We start from the raw sequence: 24,979 nt of genomic DNA on the forward strand, positions 1-24,979 counted from the left end.
ATAAGGAGCAAATAAGTGAAAGTGAATGGACAGTTTTTATTGTTTGAACAAAATATTATTCAGTCTCCTGCTAAGTTGGATAAAAAGATCACACATCACTCATCTGTCTGCTACATACACTGCTCAAAAAAATGAAGGGAACTCCTAAATCGCACATCAGATCTTGATGAATGAAGTAGTTCAAAGTTCAAAATCTTTAACTGTACATTGTATAATTCGTTGTGAACAAAATGATGTAACAACAGTCAGTGGAACAAAAAATCACCAACGGATTGAGGGCTGGATTCAAAATTACAGCAAAAATCAAAGTAAAAAAAATTTAAATCACAAGCTGATCCAACTTGTGTGAATTTCATCTCAACAACTCAGTAGTGTAAATGGCCCCCATGTGTCTGTGTGAACTCCTGACAACATCAGGGCATGCTCCTGATGAGACCGCGAATGGTGCCATGGGGGATCCCAGACCCGGATCAGGGCTTCTGTTGCGCTACCTGGTGGCGCCGGCTGCAGCGATAAGTAATGTCCCAGAGGTTTTCAATTGGATTCAGGTCTTGGGGCCAGTGTGTTGGGGAAATCTCAAAATCATTAATAAAGAATCTTACAATACCAGAATTGCCTTTGTGAACCGTATTTGAGAAAGCATTTTGCAAAAGCAATCAGCACAGATTTATGAAGAGGATGTCAGCATGGAGCCTTATATGGGTTGGTTTACACACAGAGAAACATTAAAGGAGATAAATGAGCTGGTTAGAATATGTCAACCTGCTCTTGCAAAGTATAGACGAAAGAAGGGAGTTGGAGTGTGCAAGAATGTCAAATATTCACTCAAAGTTTATAAACAGGCTGTCATATGTTAAACCAACCAATCACAATATGAAATCTATAAAGTTATATTAGCAAATTCCACTTCACCTAGTCAATGGGATCAATGCGTTTGTCATCAAGGAACTTCCCACCCACTCTGGCCACATGAGGCCAGGCATTGTCCTGCACAAGGAGGAACCCCGGCCCTCTGCACCAGTGTAAGGTCTGAAAATGGCTCTGACGATTTCATCCCGGTATCTGGCAGCAGTCAGGGTACAGTGATTAGCACATGGAGGACTGTGCGACCCTCCCAGGAAATGCCTCCCCAGACCATCAATGACCCACCGCCAAACCAGTCATGCTGAATGATGTTGCTGGCAGCACAACGTTTACCACAGTGTCTCCAGACTCTTTCACGTCTGTCACATGTGCTCAGTGTGTACCTGCTCTTATCTGTGAAATGTGGCTTGTGCACAAAGTTGAAATTTAAGTCCAAGGTAAAGTAAGTTTGCAGTTAAGGAGCACATTTTTTCAGAGTCTACATGAATACAGTAATACAGATACAGTAGTAGCAGTATAAATCTTTTTTCAAATCTTTGTTCCTTTGTGTGCAAAGAGGTGATTGAATGAAAGTGATCAAAGGACTTGCCTTGATTTAAGATTCATTGTTTAACTCATATCCTTTCTCTCTGGCCTGGAACTGCAGCCTCTCTGCAGCCTGCACTTGACACCAATTGTTTTTGTGTTTGGCCAGGCTATCAACACCTGTAGGCTGATAAAAACAACAGGCCCCATGTGGAGAAAACAGAACTAACCTTTACGGGTGAGATGACAGGAGAGCATTTTCTACATACACAAAGTCTGAGATCATCACGAAGCCACATATTTGATGGCCCTCTTTGCTCAACTTGCATACATCAGCACTCGAACAGAAGCAGTCTTTTTCCTCCAGTAAATCACTAGGTTTATGTTTGCCTTAAGGACAATCATAGCTGTTAAGGTCTTGGGGACTTCACTGATGTAATTGTACCAGCCAAGAGCAAGCCTAGTAATTTTAAGGCCACATACGGTGAGTTTGACATAGATGGTTCAGCTGCAGAATGCATGTACGGAGTCCTGTGATGGCCTCAGTGAAGATGAGATGGAAATTGTTTAACAAATAAGCAAAACAAAAACTAGATTTTACCATTATAAAGTTAATAATTCTACTTTTTTTCTTGAGTACAACTGCTCAAGTATGGGATAAAATAAACACCAGGTGACAATGCCTCATCACAGGGGGTCCTGACTTTGACCTTTACAGTGTTTTCTTGTATTTTTATGAGTCGGATGAGAATTTATTACACTGAACGCTAATTTTTCTAATAAATCCCAGTAACCTGGTTAATAAGCTAGTTTTGATGTTGTGGGATGGCAGCGCAGTTAATGGGCCAGTTAAACCATATGACTCCCAGTACCTTTTCATCCAGTATACATAGCAGCTTCCACCATCCATGAAAATAAGTGTTGCCCAACTAGACTTTGATCTACTCAACAGTGAGATGGGAGGAAATTTTGCTAATGGGCAGACTGTCGGACGGGATAATAAAGTCTGTGTTGTTAAAGAGGTCATATTATGCTCATTTTCAGATTCATATTTTTATTTAGGGGTTGTACCAGAACAGGTTTACAGGGTTTCATTTTCAAAAAACAGCATATTTTTGTCATACTGCACATTGCTGCAGGTCCTCTTTTCACCCTGTGTGTTGAACACTTCGTTTTAGCTATGGAGTGATACATCTTACCTCTACAAGATCTTTGTCGAGAGTTGCACATGCGCAGTTCCTAGTTAAGGACTACTTGCCAATCAGAAACAGAAACCTTACCAGCTTAGCAACATGGACTGGAGCAAGAGTTTCAGAGTTTCAGAGTTATTAATTTGTAACAAATGTATCTTTTATCCATAAAGTTTTAACTGAGCTCTGTCTCTACATAACAGTAACAACTTTATGTCCATTGACTGCCTGGAGGGCAGCTAGTGTTTGGAAGGGAGAGGAGATGTGTGTGCTGCAGCTCAGAGTGTTTTTGAGGGCGTGCGTGACTAGTTGCTTGGCGAGCATTATGACGCGCATTTCACTCTGACATCACAGCAAAGCGGAACAAAAGGCTGGACTTCAAACAAGCTGTTTTCAGGCAGTTCATAGCAGTATTTTCTATGGGAGATGGGAACTCCCTTTGAACTTTTGGGCTTTTTCACCTTGCAAACCTATTACATGCACAAAAAAGCGATAACACTACAAAGGAGAGAGGAAAAGCCAAAAAGCATAATATGACCTCTTTAACAATACATAAAAATGTAACAGGAAATAATCAAAGGGTAAAATGCAAATATCTCACATCGATAAATCTAGAAAATTGTGAAAACAAAAATGATGTATGTGTCATGGTCCAGCTGTGCCACTTCCTCATTCCTTGTAGATTCAGCTGTTTCCCCCTCTGTTGTGTTTCATGTGGCTTTTTTGCAGCACTTTACAGACTTGTGTCATCTGCAACACATCAATCTCTTTCTCCATCAGCAGTGAATTCTTTCTGTCTTGACACTTTTAGGCCCTTAACGCAAATCACCCTTGAGTGCAAGATTTCTTTCATAGTGCTCTGGGGGGTCACAAAAAGGTTAAGTAATGGTCAATTAATCATGAGGTAAGGTTGATTACTTGTTTGTAAACTAAAACTGAGTAGTGTGGATGGGGCCTTAGTAGCTGCTTAGTATAATGTATCACTTAACGTGGGGGTGCGCAAAGACTAACAATTGATTGATTGATGAAGGAATATAGGGGCACAATGACACAGTTTCCCCATGTCACGATAGGGTCAATTGCTGAACAAAAGTAAGCCAAAGATGATAGCCAGGGACTCTCCAAAACAGTATGTCAGACGCTTTGTAGAAAGCGTTGCATGTGGCTTGTATTTGATTGTCTTGATTTTGAACCAATATCCAATAGAATCTTCACATATAACACACTAAGTGAATCTCTGTAGGTCTAGGAGGGATAAATATCCGATCAGACAGGAAGTATCCTTCAGATTTGGGGTTGGCATTGGCATGTGTTCACACGTTGTACGCTGGCATCTCCTCGGCCAGGCTCAATAAACGAATGCTCCGTAAGTCTTCATCAGTTTCCAAAATGTCTTCATCACACCTGAACCTGGCTCACTTTTTTCCACAGTAGTTCAGTCAGGAATAATAATAATTTATTGACATGTGACACATTAAATAAGAGAATGTGAAAGTCATTTGGCAATAAGACCCCATCATGTTTGACAAGGTAATTTAAAAGGGGGTGGAGCTGTAGAGGCATAGAAATCCCCCCTGATGAAGCCTAGACACTGGTGGTTGTGAGATTCAAGGATGAAGAAGATGCCGGTAGTCTGGATGAGAAGAGGGGAAGATTTCTGTTGAGCTGAACTGAGCCTGGATCGGATGTGCAGGAGGTGAACGTGGCGGAGGATAAAAAAAATCTAAAAAACTCTAAAATAAGGAAATGTGGGTGTCACACTCCAGTTGTGCAACTTCCTCCTTCATAGTGTTATTAGCTCCTCCCTTGTGTTTTTTGTGGCTTTTTTGAACCACTTCACACACTTCATCATCTGCAACACATCGGTATCTTTCACTGTCAACTGTGTCTTGATACTTTTAGGCCTCTAAACTCTAACCACCCTTCAATTCATTCAAGTGCAAAATGTTTTTTATGTTCTGGTGCCCTGGGGGTCACAAAAAGGTGATGTAATGGTCAGGTAATCATGAGGTAAGAGGGATCACTTAGTAGCTACTCAGTATAATGTTTCACATCACTTGGGGGTGCACTAAATGATTAATTAATGAGTAATTAATCAGTCATTACTAGTTTTGCATCACTCAGTGGACGATTCAGGGTAAATCAGGAACTACTCGTGGTGACCTCAGTATGTCGATTCACAGATATTTATGAACTAATCATTATGTAATGATTAATTCAATACAATCTTCAATTCTGAGATATTCAGGGACTACGGATTAACAATTACTTAATTATCAGGTTGTTCCTGATTCATCACTATTTCTGACATTACATTTTTCTTTTTTTTTTACTGCCTGTAAATTTTGCACCTGAACCAAAAGGTCCCACGGTGAGCTGCTGGAAAGAACTGTGTATGAAACATGTTTTTATGTGTGTGACAGTCAAATGGCTTTAATCCCACATGTGAACTGTGTGTAATATATATGATTTAATACAGTTTCATTTAAGGTACAAATAGTCAAAGTGATAAAAAATTAACATCATCATCATCTGTGGTGATCATAAAATGTTTCCTCCCAGACGTGAACCTAACACATGAATCATGCAAAGTCAGCTAACTCAGGAAGTTTTGTTACTTGGAACCATGTGGCTGTACTGATAATGGCCCAAGTTATTTTGTATGCATGAAAGCATACTGGCTGGTTGGTTGAGCCGCCTGGATCAGGAAATACACAGCATAGAAAGCACTGACTGGCATGAAGGCTCTTTCCAGGAACGCCCTACTTGCACAATTTCTTACGTTCACACATGGAAGCTGCCCAGCAACAACAGCCTGAGTCACTGAGAAGCTCCACTGGAGCAAAAGTAGTCATATCTTTAGGGCAGCTTAGCAGTGGCAATGACATTTTTATAAGAACATACTGTATGAAAAGGCTTTCTCTGAAGAATTAAGGCTGCAAGCTGGTGTGAATGGTCTGAATACACCACACACAGATGTACATCTTGCACATAGATTTTAGTCATTAGCATAGCAATGGAAATTCATGTCATATTTCCGGACAATATCACAGCAGGCGTCGACTCCTAGACTGGGGATTTGTTGTAGCCAGAGGACATAGAGGAAGGAGCTCATATTTAGCCTAAAATTAAATGCAGCAGAGCAAGGCTAGCAAATCAGCAAACTTGCATTCACTCTGGCTTGGTCTCTCACCACCTCCACCCAGGCTGCCTGACCTAACTTCAGAGAGGGCTGGTGCTTTGGTTATGGGAAAATATTTAAAAATGACTTGACAGCAATATGCTACAGATCACCAGCTCTCTTCTATTGCTTCCTCACATCCTGGTGCAGCTTTCTAATGGTGACCAACACATTAGCAGAGTGCCAGTACTGTTACCTCCAACCATTTCACAAGTAGATGGTACCAGTATGGCCAGAAAGAGCCTATCACACAGGCGGTAAAACTCCAGCTGCCACCAGGAGATTGGAGGCAAATTCAGCAAAGGTAAATGTGCAACTAAAAGGAAAAGGTTAACATTGTGGGATATACGAAAATTAGCAGACAACCAGCAGAGACTAGGGTAAGTTAAAATCTGAAACACAACCCGCTGTAAAACGGTAAACTGGCGTTTTTTAAGTTTAGTTTTTAGTGATTGAACATGATACAATGCGTTAATAGATGAGCTTTAGGTGAATTTTGGACAGAGGCTAGATTCCTCCTCTTCCCAGTCTTTGTGTTAAGATAACTAGCTGTCACCAATCAGAGCAGTGGCATCCCTCTCTAACTTCAAGAAACTCTTGACTTCCTCTTATACGACCTCACCTAACCTCTAACATGCACTTCCTGTGCTCTTCTTCTTCTGTCTCTTTACAATTCTCTTGTATTGATTGCACTTATCGTTAATTCTTACGTCTTCTCCTAAGAATCTGTCCCATTGATGTCGTACACACTAATAGTATTTATTGCTGCTCTTATAAGTATGCATAGTCATTTGTAGATCTCTTACTTTACTGATGCTTGTATGTTGTTCCTCAAATGTAAGTAAGTCGCTTTGGATAAAAGCGTCTGCCAAATGAGTAAATTGTAAATGTAATGTAAATGCTGGCTGTAGATTTGTATTTACTGTACAAAGATGAGAGTGGTTTCAATCTTCACATCTAACTCTTAGCAAGAAAGCAATTAAACATATTTCCAAAAATATCAAACTTTATCTTTTAAAATAAAATTAAAAAACCTAAACTGAACTACTAACAAAAGGTAAATAAAACAATATAACTATAATCTGTACTTTTTTTTGTTTATTTAGTGCGTTTACTTTTGATACTGTAAGTAAATTTTGTTGCAAATAGCCTACTTTTGTACTTTAACTTAATGCATGTTACTTACTCAACATCTTCCCTCTCCTGTAATTTTCTCGTCTCTCTCCTCTCTCCTTCTGTGGCTTTCTGCAGGTATTTCTGCCTCCGGAGGGTCTGGATTAATTTTCATTCATCTGTACAGGGTTAATTCAGGTGAGCTGGGGCATTGGATAATGTGGGATGCCTAAACTTAAGTGTGTTTACTTCCTGTTCTAACAAAATCTAATCAATAGGACTTTTACTATAGGCCAAGGATGGATGTCGTGAGACTGAAATCACATGACTTCATGCGTTTGATGTTACACAAAAAAGCTGGCTCTTGTCAATCAGGAAGCTGCCCTGGGAATTTCAAGACAAGGTCATTGATGTAGGATTCTGACTTGTTGTTAAGGATATAAATATATCATAAATAAGACAATATTCCTAATTGTTATTAAATTATGTTCGTGATCTAGTCAAGCAACACAATATGCAGTAAGGTGATATAGTTTTTTATTTTTCAAACATTTTTAGGTGATCCACTTTATCAAATATGACTGAGAATGATGGACAGTATTGGGTAAAGTGGGACAGTCATTTCTTTAAATTGTAGCATTTAGGGACTTCCTGAAGTTGCATACATAGTTATTCAAGGTTATAAGCACAATGTTGATAAACAAGGGCACGGATGTTAGAACTTAGGAGGACCACTACTAGCTTTAACTTCACTCTAATATAACACAAATATATGCCGTGATGAGCACTGGGTGTTAATGTAGGCTACTGGAGGCTATAACGTTAGCATAAGTTCACAGTGGCTAGCTAATGTGAGCTTTTTAATTGCTAAGTAAATACTTATGTTATCAAGCCGATAATAACCATATAAGATGTACAGTATCTCCTCCACATCCATTTTTACTCACCATCAGAAACTGGAATGAGTCAATGAGTTAATCAATATATAAACACCTGTCTCAAATGATGACCAGACAAGGATTTCCCAGTTTTAATGGAATGGAGAATTTAAATGAATAATGTGTTAATCTACTTCTGTTTAATAGAATGTTTTTAATGTATTTAAATTAATCATAACACGGTTGATCTGTAAATCCTGTTTAGAGATTTAAATATATTTCCTCTGGGTATGATATTTACCCCCCTAACTGGTCGAGGCAGCTGGCCTCCCACCCTGAGTCTATGTTCTGCTCCAGCTTCTAACTTTTAAAAGGAAGTTTTTCCATGCCACTGTCGCCAACTGCTTGCTCATGGCGGAAAATGTTGGGTGTCTGAAAATAATATTACCAAGAGTAACATTTAGACCTGCTCTATATGAAAAGTGTAATAAGATAACTTCTGTAGGCTATATCCTATAAATTGGCGCTGTAATTTAACTGAAAGACGAAAAAAGGTTAATAAATTCCTCTATTATTTTATTAATAATTAACTCCTTCCAAACTTGGACAAGTCTACATGAGGCACTTGTTGCGGTGACATTTTATTTGCAGCAGATGGCGCAGTTGGATTTAACACTGAAAAGTCTGAAGGTCACTGCAGCCAGCCTCCAACACACAGTAGCTCCTGCAGCTCTGATCTGCCATGGATGCTGTGCACTCACTGCACTGCGCAGCTGCATGATATCCATGTCCCATAGTAATGAGACGTCTGATGTGTAGGGGAAATCCGCTATTCACTGTGATTCATTCTAAGTGATTCATCATGCAATCTCCATTTCCATTACAAGTGCAGTCCCTCTTTTGCAAATCCAAGTAGTTCCACATTTTCATATTGTCCAAGGGGAAACAACACTTAAAATTTAAATCAGTATTCAAACACAAACAAAAACACAAGGTAAAAATAAGATAAATTTTGTCTAAAACTACGGTGCATTTGGTTGAAAAGTGAAAGTTGTTAGATGAGATAATTGTTTCAACCGCATTTAGATGATTAGCTGTTTGTAACGCGAACCAGGTCCTAACTAAATGTTGAATAGGATCATTGAAATGATGATGAATTTTCAACCAGTTTTACTGCAGACGTCTAGGAAGTTTTTATTCTGCAAATCACCATCAGGGCTTACTTGGTGCTTGACTGTTGGGTGGGAAAACACACACATTTGTCCATTGCCATATTTCTTTTAAATAGCATATTCGTGATGTGAACAGAAAAGTCACTGCCATAAAACGTGACCGCAAGTGACATGTGACCAACAACGAACCACTGCATCGGAGAGCCATGCTTCTCTGCACGTACTCAGAAAATGCGTCATCTTTCCGCATAGTACCTCTTTCATCCTCATACGAAAGAGCACTACATTCCCCATAAGTCACCTCAAATAAAATCATTCTTGCTCAACGTGTAGGCTATGTACGCTGTAGGCTATGTGTAGGCTATAGTTTGTGCTAGTGATGCTAAGATTAAAAAATAAAAAAAATAAAAATAAAATACACCGCATCCTCTTGACGGTCATTTGGGATGTGAAGTCATTCGGACTCCTGACGGTGAACGTGCTTCCCTCCTCGCACTCGTCTGCCTCGTGAGTTAGTCCCAGCCAATGAGGTTGCTCCGTTGCCCCGTTTCTTCCTGATTCCGTTCACTTATCTACGGGTCGAAGCGTCACGAGCGCCTTCTCTGCCTGCCCGCACGAGAGAGAGACAGCACCGTCCTTGCACACAGTTAGGCCGGAAAGGTAACTTTGACGCCGTTATGTCTGTCTTTTTCTGTCCAAATATTATGTAGGACAACAGCTATTAAGATTTAGAGTGCCTGTTCTAAGACTGTGTGTTAATATAAACTACTGTTTTATAAATATGAACATTACGGTGTTCCACATCCTCGAAGATAATCCTAAAGTATTGTCCTTGCGGATACATTGTTTAATACCGATTCTTTGATTTATATAAACGCTAGTTAATATCTCAGTGGCTTTCAGGATGTTAGTTTGTAGCCCACCGTCTATTTTTAAACCAGGCCGTCAGCTGGCGAGATGTCAGTCCATTTAGAGCTGCAGTGTGTGGGGGGGGAAGGGGCGTCAAATTGCAAGTCCAACTTCCCACAGTCCCCTCAATTTGTTAAAAGTTTTTTTTTTTTGCTGTTCAAAGTCTTAAATGACCTGATGGTAGGCCAGACACTGACACGCTACACATGTTGACTCATTCAGTAAGCTACCAGTTGCTTGCAGCAGACATGGAGGCGTGTCCACCGGTTGTGGGAAAATTACTGTATATAGCAAGACTATACAGGCTCAGTGTGTCTTTTGTGTGATAGTCATTGCTGTAGGCTACTTTCAACAAGTCGCTCACTGATTAGATTGTAAGTTTATTACTGCAGTTTTAACAGTATTGTTTTTATGAACAATTATTAAACTGATGCTAATACACAGATGCGGCTGGATGGCAGACCTTAATGTACCTAAACTGATGGTTAAGACAAACTAACATGCGCACACACACACATCAGGTATCAATCCTTAATTATTTATTTATCTGTGGCTGCCATTTTGTGCTGCCTGCGAACCTCCCTGCCCTGTAGTGTTCATTGATGGCACTACAAAAATAGTTTATACACTATATGTTTGGGCTGCAGCCAACAATTATTTTGATTATCGATTTAATCCACTGATTACTTTCTCCTTGAATCAATTAATTCTTTGGCCTTTAAAATGTCAGAAAAACTGGAAAGTACACTGCACAGTTTCCTGAAGCTGTCTTCAAATAGCCTACATTCAGTTGTACAACCAACAGTCCAAAACCCAAAGACATTTAGTTAATGAGCTCAAAAGATAAGCACCTGCATGAGGATGTGCATCCTCACAATTGTTTGAAGGTGGGTATTTTTTGTCTGAATGAAGTGACATAAAGGGTTAATGGACTATAGTTTGTTGGTTAATGGGTTAATTGACGAATCATTTCATCTGTTTCCAATTCTGTCGGAAGTGGTGACTTTAAGTACAGGTGTTTATCAGTTGAAATTTTGGTGTTTTGTAGCCTACTCAAATGTTTTTCTATAAAATCCTTGTTTTCATTTTAACAAAGTCAGCAGCATTCTTAAATACTGTCTAAACAAACAAGCAGCCTAGATAAAAAATAACCTAGTCTAGATAAAATCTAAATTCAGTAAATCTGTGTATTGTAATCAAGGTCTCTCTGATCAAAGCATCACTAAACAAGTTGGCCAGCCAGTTGGCCTTTGCCAACTTTACAGTTTTCAATACTCTGTGCCAGGGACAAATTTCGGTCAGCATCAAAAAGGTATTGATGTTCAATACGCAGCCCCATTAAACTGTAAAATATTTTTCCATTTAGCTGAAGAATAGGTTCTCTGTCTAGTGTGGGTTTGGGTGAATTTGCCTCTTGGCTGTAGCCAGCGGCAAGTTTCCACGCAGACTTTTAAGGACAGAGGATTTTCCATTGGTTCTGCAGTAGGCACCCTCTAGCTTAGCTTTGCAGACTGTACTGAAGTTCAGTCATGCATTCAGAGTGGGTAGATGAGCAAGCTAATGCATGGACTCGGGGCAAGTTGGATAAAGCAAATCATCAATAGTGCAGCAGGTGTCAGGGCCAGACTGGCTTGCTTAAAACCTTCTGTGACCCCCAGTATTGGAATTTGGAGAGATAACGAAGGCTCCATGAGATTGGACCCATATTTATGCCTTTAACTCATATCAGGACAGTCCAACAAATGCACTGCCAAGTCATTCTCGTATTGTTACTTAAAGTGACTTTTCACCATTGTTATCAAGAGGTCTTACTTAACTGTTTGACAGTAGTGCTCTCAGCTCAGTTTTGCAAGCATTTTGCAATGCTGTTTTGTAATCTGAATGGACCTTCAGATTCTTTACTTTTTCCTTTTTTTTTTTTTTTTTTTTGCTGCATAAGCCACGCCTTTCTGTGACTAATATCCCTGCTGTCCTGGCCAGCCCACATCAGTTGGTGCAGGTGGTGTACAGGACTAATATATATAGGCTATGTTTAATTCAAGAATCTGTTAGATGCTTGATGATTCATTCTCAAAACTCAAACTATAAATTGGATTACATTTAGTCCCTCGTGTGTCATTGAGCAGTCCAGTTTTTGCCATCTCACTGTTGACTTGACGCAAGTGTTTAATTCAGTATGTAACAGTGCAGTGTAACCAGTGCCTTTCTGCTTGGCCTGTGGAACAGCATTATTCTGATGTCTTTTCCTTTCTCGTTTCATCTGCAGATCCAGAACCATGTCCATCCTGAAGATCCACGCTCGTGAGATTTTTGACTCCCGTGGCAATCCCACTGTGGAGGTTGACCTGTACACCAAGAAAGGTACTCTATGCCTAAAATATATATAATCAAACTCTTTTAATTTATTTATTTTTTAACAGATCATTTGAACTGAAAACATGTAATTATTTACATAGTATGTGTAATGCTGCAGATTGATGTTTGAAGCAATGTTTCATAAAATCTTTTATGTGTTGCCCAATTAGCTAGCTAATGAAAACTAGATAAGTTGTTGATTATGATGGTCAAGCCAATGTGGCTGCTCTGTTGCCAGCACCAGGCCCAGAGTGGATCAGATGGTGGATGCGTGAAAATAGCTCCTGTAATATCACACTGCCTCTACAGCACTCTGTTACTGTAATGGTTCCTGTTTGGGAGCACGGCTAGCTCATACAGTAGGTACATTTAGCAAACAACATGTGAGCTGAATTGAATCCTTGATACTACATGCAAAATTACGATTTCGGGTCAAATAAATGATCTACATTATGCTTCCGCCGCCTCATTGTAGATTACTTAAAGAAGCTGCTGAGCTTAGACCATTTGAACCCTGCAAAGTCTGACACGTCTGGCTACGGTGGAGATCAGTTTATTCAATTAACTAATGGCATGGTTGTAATTGAAGGTTTTTGGCAAGCTTGTTCTGTTCTGAAGGCTGAAACAAGGGAATAGCTCAACTCAATGAAATGTCCTGAGAATGTTAATGAAGCAACCCGAATGACCATTGACATGGAAGTGAAGAGGACTGGCTATACTTGTCTAATACATTGGCAGGAAATTGACCGCTCCATTCTGCAGCCCCGTTGTCTGTTCATTAGTTTGGGGTGGTTGCTAAGTGCTCCAGTTTACTGTAAATAGCACTTTTTTTTTTTTTTGACAAGATTCCCTTTTAAGTCAGCCAGGCCTGTTTTGGCATCATTAACAGCATAGACCAAAGCGAGTGTGCTGCACTCAGAGCACGTCTGTCATAGTCTCTGTAATGGGTTTTGCTGTGTTACATAACCAGCTCGCTTCTGGGTCACACACATGCTAGACGACCCCCTATGCTTTTTGTTACAATGTTGTAAGTTCAGTAGCTCTAGTAATCTAGAGAGACATTTAACCTCACTGTTACTGTTGTATCATCTGCATGGGAAAATAGAAATGTATGTTCTTACAAATTTGCTGATAGGTTGTCTCTGTAAAGTCAGTAAATTTGTACTAATGATGTTAATATCTTTATTTATATAGACCTTATCAAAAGTGCCTCACATAGCAAGCAAAGAACAAATAGACCATAACACAGAAACATATAAAAACACAGCAGTAATAGAATAAAACTATTAAATGAACCACATGTATAATAAAAAGTAGAATTAGATGAAATCAGGGGAGGTGGTGCTATAAAAGAAATTAAGCTGAAAGAATTTCCAGCTTAGATTTAAAAGAAGCCACTCAATCTTTTGATTGTAGTTGGCCGTAGATATAATGTGATGCCACAGCATCCCAGTTTATACCCCGGTGGACTGTGGCCAGCATCCCCCAGCTGCAGCCAGGTGATGTCTTGATGCAGATGATTCGTTAAGCCTGGACTCATGTCCCAGACGGCGGCTCTGTCCTCCTGTCCTAAGCCCTAAATCCTCTCACTCGCACCATCCCTGCTGGTCCACTGAGCACACTGAATAGATTTTCTGCTCATCCCCAATTTCTCATCACTTGGGTGAATCCAAAATGGCCACCCCCTTATATGTGGGTGTGGCTTGGCATCCTTACACAGATGCACTGCACATGCTCAGTTGGGTGTCAGGCTGTCTTCCCCTGTTACATCACAGCCTTCTGCAGCCAGTTCAGCCTCTTCCACTGATGCTTTATTTCTCTCTCTGGACAGAACAACAATGTACATTGCTGTTGCTCCTTGAATGCCAAGCAGCCCCCCCGTGGGGCCTTGTCACACATGGTTGTGCATATAGATTCTGTGCTGTGTAAATACCACATAGTTTAAAGTCAGACATTTTGATTGTCATAGCAATGGCTCATATGGTAAAATTTCAACATTTATCAAACTACAGTCAGTTCTTTGCTGTCTTGTTGGACTTGACATAGCACGGTAGTAAATAACAGTTGCAAAACGTCCTGTGTGTCTCCAAGGTCTCTTTAGGGCTGCAGTGCCCAGCGGTGCTTCCACAGGCATCTACGAGGCTCTGGAGCTCCGTGACAATGACAAGACTCGCTACATGGGCAAAGGTAAGGCGCCGTCTTCCCCCTCTTAACTTTCTGGTTACCTCTATTCTGTTGCTGTCTTTCATGTTATTTCAACTCTGCTATACATTCTGTTGTCTGTCCTCGTCTTTTCCTTTTTTCCTCCTGTTAGGAGTCAAAAGGGCAGTTAAATATGTAAATGAATTCTTGGCCCCTGCGTTGTGTAACCAGGTAAATAAAGAGTGGCGTAACAGGATGACTGTTTTCCATACGTATCTGCACAGCAGCATGAAGAATGGGTTTGCCTTTGGAAAATAACCTTGGCAGGCACTAACAGATGTTCACAGATCTAAAATTACTTGCACATCCAAAAAAGATTGGATTAGGTGCTCTGTGGTCATCTGTCTCTCCTGCTCTGCATGGTCTTCAATTGTCTGGGTCAGTCATGGTCTGCTGTTCCCTTGCAGGTGTCTCAAAAGCTGTTGATCATATCAATAAAACAATTGCACCTGCACTGATTAGCAAGGTAGGACCATTTATTGTTTGACTAATATTACTATGCACTAGTGTCAAAAGCCTAAAATTCATTGACCAGTTTCTTGAATTTATTATTTTTTATTGGAAGTCCAATAGAAAATGATCACACACAAATATTAGCAGCATTGGCAGCAGTACTGGCTGACTGTAAGATTTTAAAACAGTGGTAAGACGTAAAACTGACATCTTTTAGTTGTTGTTCCTATTTGGCATTGACCTCATTGTTGGTTTGACTTAATATTTGTAAAAATGATAAATTGTTGCATTAGCAGAGCTTCAGTGGTATAATTCTGAGATGCGTGATTATTCTAACATTACTGGAGTGTGTTGTTTTGAACTAATGCATTAGAATTTAACCTATTTCATTTAATTTATTTCCAGATGCACAGAATAATGTGTCCCCCTTATGTCTAATGTAGGATGTGAGCGTTGTCGATCAGAGCAAGATCGACAAGCTGATGCTGGACATGGATGGCACAGAAAACAAGTGTAAGATGCTACTTTATGTACTGTAACTGGCTTGAAAATATCAGACTTTTTTTTAGCTTAAATTTGTAAAGTTGTGTCTACTTTCAGGTAGGGTTTGGCAATATGACAATATATACAATATATGACGATATGAATTTGTCAGCTGTCAGAGATTTATTAGCACTAGGAGCAATGTTGCAAGTAAGCAAGCAGACATCACTTTTGCATATTTCTGCGTCAATCTGACGACCAATCTTGATCTGTTTACTTGTGGGATTACCCAAAAAGAAAAATTCCTGTCTGGTTATTTGAACATAAAATGCCGATGATTGAGAAGTGCCAGAGATCACAACTGACTGTTCGCTATGAGTGAACTAATGAGTGTCTATAAGTATCTATAAGGAGTACTGAAAGGGTGAACAAGGGAGTGATTTCAGACGGAGTTGTATTTTCATCATTCAGTGAGATGAACATGGGGCCTGTTATTTTCAAATAATCACATAACAAATCCCACACAAACATTAATAGGCACTCACAGATTGTTTGTTAATGCAATAGAAAAGTCAGTTAGAACCTTTTTATTTCAAGGCCATGAATTATTGTTGCAAATTTATCCCAGAAAATACTCGATGGTGAATATAGACGTCAGAAGACAATACTGTTTTTATAAATGCTGTGTTGAAAGAACTACACACAATGTATTGAAATATTTGTCTCTACCCTCCCATAGCTAAGTTTGGTGCTAATGCCATCCTCGGCGTATCCCTGGCTGTGTGCAAGGCTGGTGCAGCAGAGAAGGGAGTTCCCCTCTACCGCCACATTGCTGACCTGGCTGGCAACCCTGAAGTCATCCTTCCTGTCCCGGTGAGCATGATAGTGCACCTACCTAAGTCACATATCACAGGCTTTATAGAGACTATTAACGCTCACAGGCCTAACAGACATGTGCCATTAATGTTTCATCCAAAAAATGACTCCATTAGGCTTAAAGCGGACGCTCTCTGCTTCCTTTCAGGCTTTCAACGTCATCAACGGCGGCTCCCATGCAGGCAACAAGCTGGCCATGCAGGAGTTCATGATCCTGCCTGTGGGAGCCAGCAGCTTCAAGGAGGCCATGCGCATTGGTGCCGAGGTCTACCACAACCTGAAGAATGTCATTAAGGAGAAATATGGCAAGGACGCCACTAATGTAGGAGACGAGGGAGGCTTCGCCCCCAACATCCTGGAGAACAAGGAAGGTGAGAGGAAACATGACATCAGAGCCATAGCCACTGCTCCAACAATAAGAGTTTCATTACAAGCCAAGTCATTACTTATTGTTTTACCACACTGCTGTGGGGGTTGTTTTAGTTTCTGAGGAAAGAGTTTCTCATTGAAAGTTGTTACTGTGTGCCCTGACAATCTGAACACATTACATTCTTAGAGCTCCCAGGGAAGGACTTCACTTATCATGTCACTCTTGGGCTGAGATATGGTTTCTAAATTAAGGCCTCAACTCAGTGCTGAATGCATTGACTGCCAGCCTCTGACTCCAGTGTCAGGTCAAGGTGCTGATATGGCAGATGCCCCACTGGAGCAGACTCCTCAGCAACGTCTCATTTGTGAAAAGTGAATGTCTTTGATTTTTTTAAGCAACATCTCTCGTCACAATGTTATTATAGCAATGTTGTTTTTGTCTTAGCTCTGGAGCTTCTGAAGAATGCCATTGCCAAGGCCGGCTACACTGATAAGATTGTCATTGGCATGGATGTGGCTGCCTCTGAGTTCTACAAGGGTGGCAAGTACGACCTGGACTTCAAGTCACCTGACGACCCCAGCCGCTACATCACCCCTGACCAGCTGGCTGATCTCTACAGGAGCTTTGTTAAAGATTACCCTGGTGGGTTTTTAATACAATAAAATTGTGATACAAAGTTACCTAAATATTATTGTAGAAATCGTTTTTAGTATAACAAGAAAAGGCAAAACCTGAGTCTAGTTGTTTGATCGTATATAACTAATATAGACAGGTTGGAGCATTTGGCATCTCCTGCCCCCTTGTGGCCAAAAATAATTAGTTATTGTAGGTTTAAGATTTCTGTAGATATTAACTATTGACAATTAGCTTCTTGCTAATGCTGATGTGTTGGATTTATGTCTGTAACATTGCTCTCTCCTTCTTCCTATTCTTACAGTGGTGTCCATTGAAGACCCCTTTGACCAGGATGACTGGCAAGCGTGGACCAATTTCACAGCCAGCACCAGCATCCAGGTGGTGGGCGACGACCTCACAGTCACCAACCCTAAACGCATCTCCAAGGGCGTGGCCGAAAAGGCCTGCAACTGCCTTCTGCTCAAAGTCAATCAGATTGGCTCCGTCACGGAGTCCCTGCAGGCGTGAGTGTCCAACAGAGTGCCATCACACTTGTTAACAAAATCCAAGAAGGTAAATAAAGTGTTAAGTGGCTAATGGGGATGATGTCTGTCTTTCTTTTAGCTGCAAGATGGCCCAGAGCAACGGCTGGGGCGTAATGGTCAGCCATCGCTCTGGAGAGACCGAGGACACCTTCATTGCTGACCTGGTTGTCGGTCTCTGCACTGGACAGGTAAAACCTTCTTTAATTCAGTAATGTTGAGATTTTTTTTAAATTGACTGTTCAAACTGTGCCCCAGGTGTAGTTGTTTTTACAGTACAGATTCCTTTCGCAGATCAAGACTGGTGCACCTTGCAGATCTGAGCGCTTGGCCAAATACAATCAGCTGCTCAGGTCAGTCCAGTCCAAAAACATAAACTCATTTCGAATGGCTAAATGAAGGCTTTGTCACATCTTTACAGTTACACTTTAACAGCAAGAGTTGTGTGTTTATGGCTCCTTAGAGGCACAATATCGCAGATTTTCTCACTCTATAGGTCCATCCATTTTTAACAAACGGTCTCTCTTCCAGGATTGAAGAGGAGCTTGGCGACAAGGCCCGTTTTGCCGGCCAGAACTTCAGGCACCCCATCTGAGCTGGTGTTTGTCCCTGGGCCTCTGTGTGTTCATTGCTCATAAATAATCCCCACACATACGCCACGCTAGGTTGCCTGCCCTGTCTGGAGAGAACAGCGCTGAAATCCAAGGTCCAAGTCTGTCGTCTGTGGCGCGGAGAAGCTACAGTATGTCCTAGTACAACCACAGTTGAGCTCACCATCAAACTATGCTTTAGCTCCTGAATAGTGTTGGTCCCTATGTTTGTGTCCTCGTAACTGTGTGAGAGATTTTTGTTTAGCTTCTTGTGAGTTGTAGTGATTCTTGGTCCTCTACTAAGTATTGAGCTACTGTAACTTAAGTACGACTCTACCTTGAGCAGAATGACGGTATTGTATGTGCAATGTGTCGCATCTGAATAAATGATATAGTTCAAATTGTTTTTGATTTCTTTTTACTCACATGTTCAGGTGCTGGCTAAATTCATGGGATTACTATAGAGCTTAAATAATCTGTCATTTATTTAACCTTACGATGTTAAAATTCCCGTAAAAATTCAAATTGTTATAATTGTATTATTAACAGAGACCCAAGGGAGTAAAAAAGAAGCAGCTCAGAGAGATTGGGGTACTTCTTCAGCTGAAAATGTCAAGTTAAACAAGGTTATAATCACAAATCTAAGGATTCATAGCTTTCCTGCAGATAAAGTGAAAGTATTTGCAGTAAAGGGCCTCCTACTCAGTAAACGCTCTTGCCTGTGTGAAGTGTTTGGTGTAATCTGAGTGCCACGGAGAGGCAGAAACATGAGCTCTGTGCTCTGGGACGCCATTTCTGTGCCCGGGGGGGGGGGAATGCAGAAGCTCTATCCATGCTCGTTTTGTAGCCTACTGAGCCTTGCTGAGATAAATGAGGGTCTATTCACCAGTGATATGGTACCCGGGGGGATTGCCAGCTGGGTCCGTGCCACACCAATTCACTTTGTGCAAGCCCTATCTGAACCTGCCTCTATTGTTTAGCCGTCACCAAGGCGATGTATAACAAATCACTGGTACAAAGAAACTACCAAGCATATATTACAGGATCAATGAACATCCTGTGCCTAATCAGCTGCACCAGATTTCATTTAGTAACACATCATCTTCGCACTTAAGTGGAATAACTGTTTTCCAGAAAGTTCAAAACGGTAATGCGAGTAAATCTGAGTGACTTGTAAATGATACTGAAGTGTGGATTGGAGCCTATAAGACATGGATTTCTATGAGACTCTGATGATTAATTTCTTTTCTTTGAGACCTGCGTCATCTAGTGGTCAGATGTATGCAGTACACTTCCCTGATGTGCTCCTTGCAGACAATAAAAATGGGCCATCAAAATGTTATGACACAAAGTTGACTTCATTGGGCATCATTGAAATTTGATATTGTCTCGTCAATTTCTTGTAAATATGTTAGAAACTAAAAATATAAAAGTACATGAAAGCGATACCAGTTTGCCACCTAAAACCAAACTGACCTGACTATTGAATAGGCCGTACTACAGAAAGCTCCAGGTGCTGAAATGTGGCCAGATGAATAATAGGGGGAATCAAAGGTTAAACATTAAAGCACTGAAAAATAATTAAATGCATATAATACAAATTGTCTTTATTTCAACACAAAAATAGCAAACTAATTCCTTAGTATGTTTCAACCAAAAGAGATTTGCCTCTCACAACACACAAATTATGACGATTAGGCTATATCATTTCACTCTAAATCACTCTAAATGCAACGGTTTAGAAAAAAACACTTTGTAAATAAGAGACAGATTGTGTATTGTATTATAAACAGAGGTGCTGCTGGATTTAATGGCATCTTAGTTTACCGGAATAACCAATAAATCGATCAAACAAATAATGTACAATCCCTGTGAGCCTGTCAGTAGGTCGACTTCTATTAGAGGGGTTACAGATTTAAGAGCCACGACGCTATATGTGCAATAATTAGTAAAACATGAACAGTTTTAAACAAACAAACAAACATAATCAACAGAGCTGAAAAAAGGTGAAACCTCACAACCTTTGATACCCTGAATTCATATTGCACATGCGCTGTCAAGAAACCAGCACCCAAATGCCAGTGAAGAGGATTACTGTTTGTGCTGCTATAAAACCTTTATTTGAATGACCACCTGTCATGAAAGTAGGTTGCTGCTGCTTTCTTCAAGAAAAGTACATTTCTATTCTGTTATGTGATGAAATATATATTTTATGTTTATCTCTTATTTATTGTAAATGCAATGCTGCAATTTACTCATATATTCCCAGATAGACTGTATATTCCCTTCTATTCCAATGCCATTCTATTGTTTTCTTTAAGTGGGTTATTCTTTTAAAGTATCCTCTTATTTTCGGTTTAATTCTGCTGTGTCCTGCTGTGCAAGGTGTTACATTTTTTATTCTATCATAAATTTTTATTCTATCATAAAAAATATTTTTAGATGTAGTCATATTGTTCTCAATTCTCAGTTCTAATATTGTTATTTGTTTACAGTATGCCTTATAATATAAATAAATAAGCATTTACTGTATATTCAGTAGTGCAGTACCACTCAAATCTCCCAAGAGGAATTCTATTCTATTCTATTCTGGGCTCACTGGCAGTCCAAATATAGTCTGGCAGTATCACATGTTTATAAGGATGAAGATAGACCAAGTGTTATTACAGGATAGACACCCAGAGGAGGACTCTCGCACCACCAACACCCCTCTCCCTCCGTGGATGTTCCCAGTTTTGGCCAGTGGGTGACGATATTTTACCGGTTGAACTTTGAGAACCCCCCAACTGTTCTCACCCCAAGATGAAGAAGGATGCTGTCATGCTGAGTGCCCCTCACACACACTAGTCTGAGCATTCCGGCAACGATTACTCCCTCTTTATTCTCAAGTCCATCATTTATGACAGCATTATATCAAACGTGCTCCGGTCCGTTATAGCTAACGTAACATAAGAGAAGATATACAGGTGGCACTGCAGCTGTTGTGCTACTCTCTGTAGTGGCGACACTTGGCTAACTAACGTTGGCTAATTGCCCCTGCTGCTGGTGCTGCTGCCGCCGCCGCTGGTGTTGCTGCTATTGTTTGTTGTTGCAGTCTCTCATCAAACAAATCACAGATGTTGTAGATCAAGCTCTTTAAGGTAAGTGATGTGAGCTTCAACCAGCCATCATATTTGCCTTTGACGTTCATCAGCAAACGAGGAAGAAATGACAAATATGAAGGAGTAGTTTGTAAACGTTGGGCTGTTAACGTACACCCTTGTTTGCTAGCTATTTGGCTAATTTGCCTATTAGCATCAGCTAGCTAGTTAGCTGATCGAATTGTTTGCCCCTCACTGTTGCTGGTTACCATGGACTAACGTTAGCGGCTAGCGCCAGTGACTAGCACTGATTGGCAATGCCAGCAAGGAGCAGTGTAATGTCTGGATACAAACAGCTCGTTGACACCGGTTAGCACAGAGCACATGCAACACACACACCGTGACTTGATTTTATTAAACGATTTGTGGTTTTAACGTGCACGTAACCTTGCTGTATCTCATAGCAAGCGTTTTCCCATTTAGAATTACCCAGTGTAGCATCTCTGTTCCAGGAAGTAGCCTGAGCCCATTCGGCTATTGTCATTAGCTCATGGAAAAGCTAGCCGGAGAAGCTAACTTGCTTTCTTTGTCCGCTTGACTTTTGCACAATTATTGTTATCTATCTTTCAGTGTGGGGTTATTTGCGAGTTTGGTCTGGGCTGGTTGTAAACAAAGATAATACTGGAAACGGGCACACTCGTGTTGACTTTTGAAAACCAGGCTGCAAGGCTAGTAAAATCTTCATTGGAGAAATTTGTCAACAAACAGAATGAGTAGAATTGGCATTCTTTTCACCTCTGGCAGGCTGAGCAGTTCAAAACGTCTGTGTAGTAGTGACCACATAAGGCACAAGGATAGTGATATTTGCTGTATTTATTCTTTTATTAGTGTCGTGCATTAGTGAATTTCTGTTATCGTGAATAGTAAGTTTGAAAATAGTAAACAAAATAACATTCACTGACATTAGCTGGCAGAAAATAGAAATCATGCATGAGATATACTTTTTAAATTAGAATACATGACCATTAAAAGCTAGTGATTTATTTTTATTGAGTGCTAATGGCTCACTCCTGACTTATTCACTTTCTTGTGCCTTACAGGCCACATAGCTCTGCACAATTGTAGACTTGACCATAACTGATGAATATACACTATGCTCAATGATCAAAGGAGTGAGAAACATTTGTTTTTGCTGTTTTCAGTCCACTGAAGGAATGCGATTTTAAATGTTCACAACAAAGCCTGAATTTCCTTATTTGTACCACAATATTAGGCTAGGTATAAGAGAATCTTGAATACATTATATGATATCCTGAGAGCATTGCATTGTGAAACATAGCAACACCACATTATGGTTAATGACTGTAAACAACATAACATGGACAGATTTTGGTACTTTGTAGTCACTCACACCACTACTCTACCTACTCAGCCATTGCCTCATGTCCAGGCCTCCTGATAATGACACGACTCTCTAAAGAGAGGTCACTGAACTGAAAAACAAAGTTCATATACACGTATGTCTGTAATGTCTGTTGCACGCTATGGTTTACTAACAGAGGGTTAGGTAAGAAAACACCCATACACCCACATGGTCATATGAAATGTTGTGAGGAATATTGCTGCAATATTTTTACACACAGTGAGTCGATTATTCAAATAAAAACACGAACAACAGGTAGTATGTCTTTATACACCTCTTCAAAATGTTTTCAATTGGCTTGATCAAGTAATTGCAGGTGTGATGAAAGCAACACCTTGATAAACCTTTTTTAGCTCCATACATATGGCACATCTGATGTTTTTGTGGCTTTTCCTGCTGCCAGTAGCTCAGCGTTTGTGATTTAGACTTTCTTTAACTACCGCTTAGACTGTAAACATGCGAGGTAAGCTTACAGAGGTATGCCATTACAGGCTATATGTTGATTACTACTTAAGCACAGTTCTGACAGAAAAGCACCTTAATGTTTAGTGAGTTCTTAAGGTTCAGCCAAAAGGATAGGATTTTTTTTTTTGGTTTTCTTTTCATGTTATTCACAGGGATGTTATTTGCCTTTTTTTGGTGTATACATGTGCAAAGCCTTTTTTTAAATCTACATTATCTGGTTAGTCCAGGGGTCAGAGGAGGTCAGGGTGTTTTATAGTGTTTCAATATGAATGGGATCCCAGGAGCAGCAGTGGGTAAAATTACTTCGAGTCACATATCCAATGACACACCCCGTCTATCGAATGTTAATCTAGCTGGGTTGCTGTAGTAGCAGCAGAGTAATGATAAGAGAAGTGTAATAACCCTGCTATTTTCCTAGTAATGGCAGCTCCCTGTGAGTAATATGTGGCAAATGGAAGGCCAGACGAGGAAAATCCTGTTTCACTGTGCTCTGACACCTCTTTGTTGGATGATTTGTCAATATGCTCGGGAATTCAATGTTTACATGCTGCGCTCGAATGGCGCCTTGCTGTTTTTCACCTAGATGCCGTCACTGCATCTTTCCTTCACCATGAATTGTCATGAAAGACGATTCCCCATTACAATGCTCCGTGTCTTGTCTCAGAGCTACTCCATGCAGTATACTGAGACATTGTGGCATCGGGTTGCAGTACAAGACGGTACTATAACCTGTCATTGCTGTGGCTAGCCTTTATTTTAAAAGAGGCATTTTACTTTCAGCAAGGCTATTGCGTTTCAAATAAAAGTGATTAGGCTGATTTATTGTTTTGTTCAAGGCTGTTTTTCTGAGGGATACAGTATGAAATTATGTTGCCAGGAGAGGTAGGTCAGCAGTGATATGTCTGCTTGACAGAACCAACACAGGAAATCAATGGTTAGGCTTAGGTAATCAAGCATCTTTAGACCTCAGGTTTGTAATTAAGAGAGTTTTGTTTAATGACTTTGCATAGTTGCTGCAGTGAGGATGCAGTGGACAATAGGGAAGCAAGTGGATTAACTGAGTTAGCTTTTTCCTTTACAGTGCTTGATAGCAAATTCATTGCAAGATATCTGGCTGTTACATAGGAAATTAATGCTCTGAACAAAGGAGCAATGTTCACTCAAAGACCTCTTGATGGGCCATTCAAGTGCTGTATATTCATTAAAAATAACAATCTGTCAGCACTTACTGACAGCACGCACAACAAGCCAAGCTCTCTTTATTGTTCTCCGAAGATGTTTTTCAGTTCCTGTGCCAAGAGCTGGGTAATTGGCTGTAGCAAAGCCTTGCATGTGCTGTTTTAAGATATTGGACTGACACGCACAGGGCACACTGGCAGAAATGAGGCAAACACCACCCCCCCCCCAGCTACCCCCTCCTCCTCCTACTCCTTCTCCTGGCTTATCCCAGCTAGTCAGAGGAGGCAAGATGCTGGATGTGTTTTGTGTTCTTTGACAGCTTCCCTTCACCTCTCATAAGAGGAGATCCAAGCCTGCTGCATCGTATCTCATCTTTGTTTGATTCAGGCCTAGCTCTGCAGCTCCACAATTGTGCCAAGGAGATAGCATCGGCAAACGCTATCCGTGTTAACAATTGTGAGCTGTCTTGCTACATACTGTTGGTGGTATTTGATGTACTCGATGTGATCAAATC

At 40.4% G+C, this 24,979-nt stretch overlaps 2 protein-coding genes across 5 annotated transcripts in view; both read left to right on the forward strand.

Moving 5' to 3' along the window:
* The first annotated feature begins 9,430 nt into the window (after nt 1-9,430).
* On the forward strand, nt 9,431-18,719 carry eno1a (enolase 1a, (alpha)). Of its 2 annotated transcripts, none has more exons than XM_038722788.1 (12): nt 9,431-9,583; nt 12,099-12,193; nt 14,279-14,374; nt 14,502-14,560; nt 15,286-15,355; nt 16,065-16,198; nt 16,350-16,572; nt 17,016-17,213; nt 17,509-17,710; nt 17,811-17,919; nt 18,023-18,081; nt 18,260-18,719. In XM_038722788.1, exons 2-12 carry the CDS (start codon nt 12,109-12,111, stop codon nt 18,321-18,323), a joined length of 1,299 nt encoding a protein of 432 aa, XP_038578716.1. In that variant the 5' UTR covers nt 9,431-9,583; nt 12,099-12,108; the 3' UTR covers nt 18,324-18,719. The 2 variants fall into 2 exon arrangements, with proteins under 2 accessions (XP_038578716.1, XP_038578715.1); XM_038722787.1 differs by lacking the exon at nt 14,502-14,560 and adding an exon at nt 14,797-14,855.
* Nucleotides 18,720-21,175: 2,456 nt separating this feature from the next.
* The window catches only part of rerea (arginine-glutamic acid dipeptide (RE) repeats a), a 122,754-nt gene continuing 118,950 nt past the window's right edge, over nt 21,176-24,979 (forward strand). For 2 of the 3 annotated variants that reach the window (XM_038722789.1, XM_038722791.1), the window contains exon 1: nt 21,176-21,458. The gene's annotated coding sequence lies outside the window, so the exon portion shown is untranslated. The remainder of the gene's footprint in view (nt 21,459-24,979) is intronic. The other variant, XM_038722792.1, reaches the window with a different exon arrangement.

Source organism: Micropterus salmoides, unplaced genomic scaffold (assembly GCF_014851395.1).
Source record: "Micropterus salmoides isolate LMB-PRFRI ecotype aquatic unplaced genomic scaffold, ASM1485139v1 Ms_hic_scaffold_16, whole genome shotgun sequence".
Classification (NCBI taxonomy): Eukaryota; Metazoa; Chordata; class Actinopteri; order Centrarchiformes; family Centrarchidae; genus Micropterus; species Micropterus salmoides.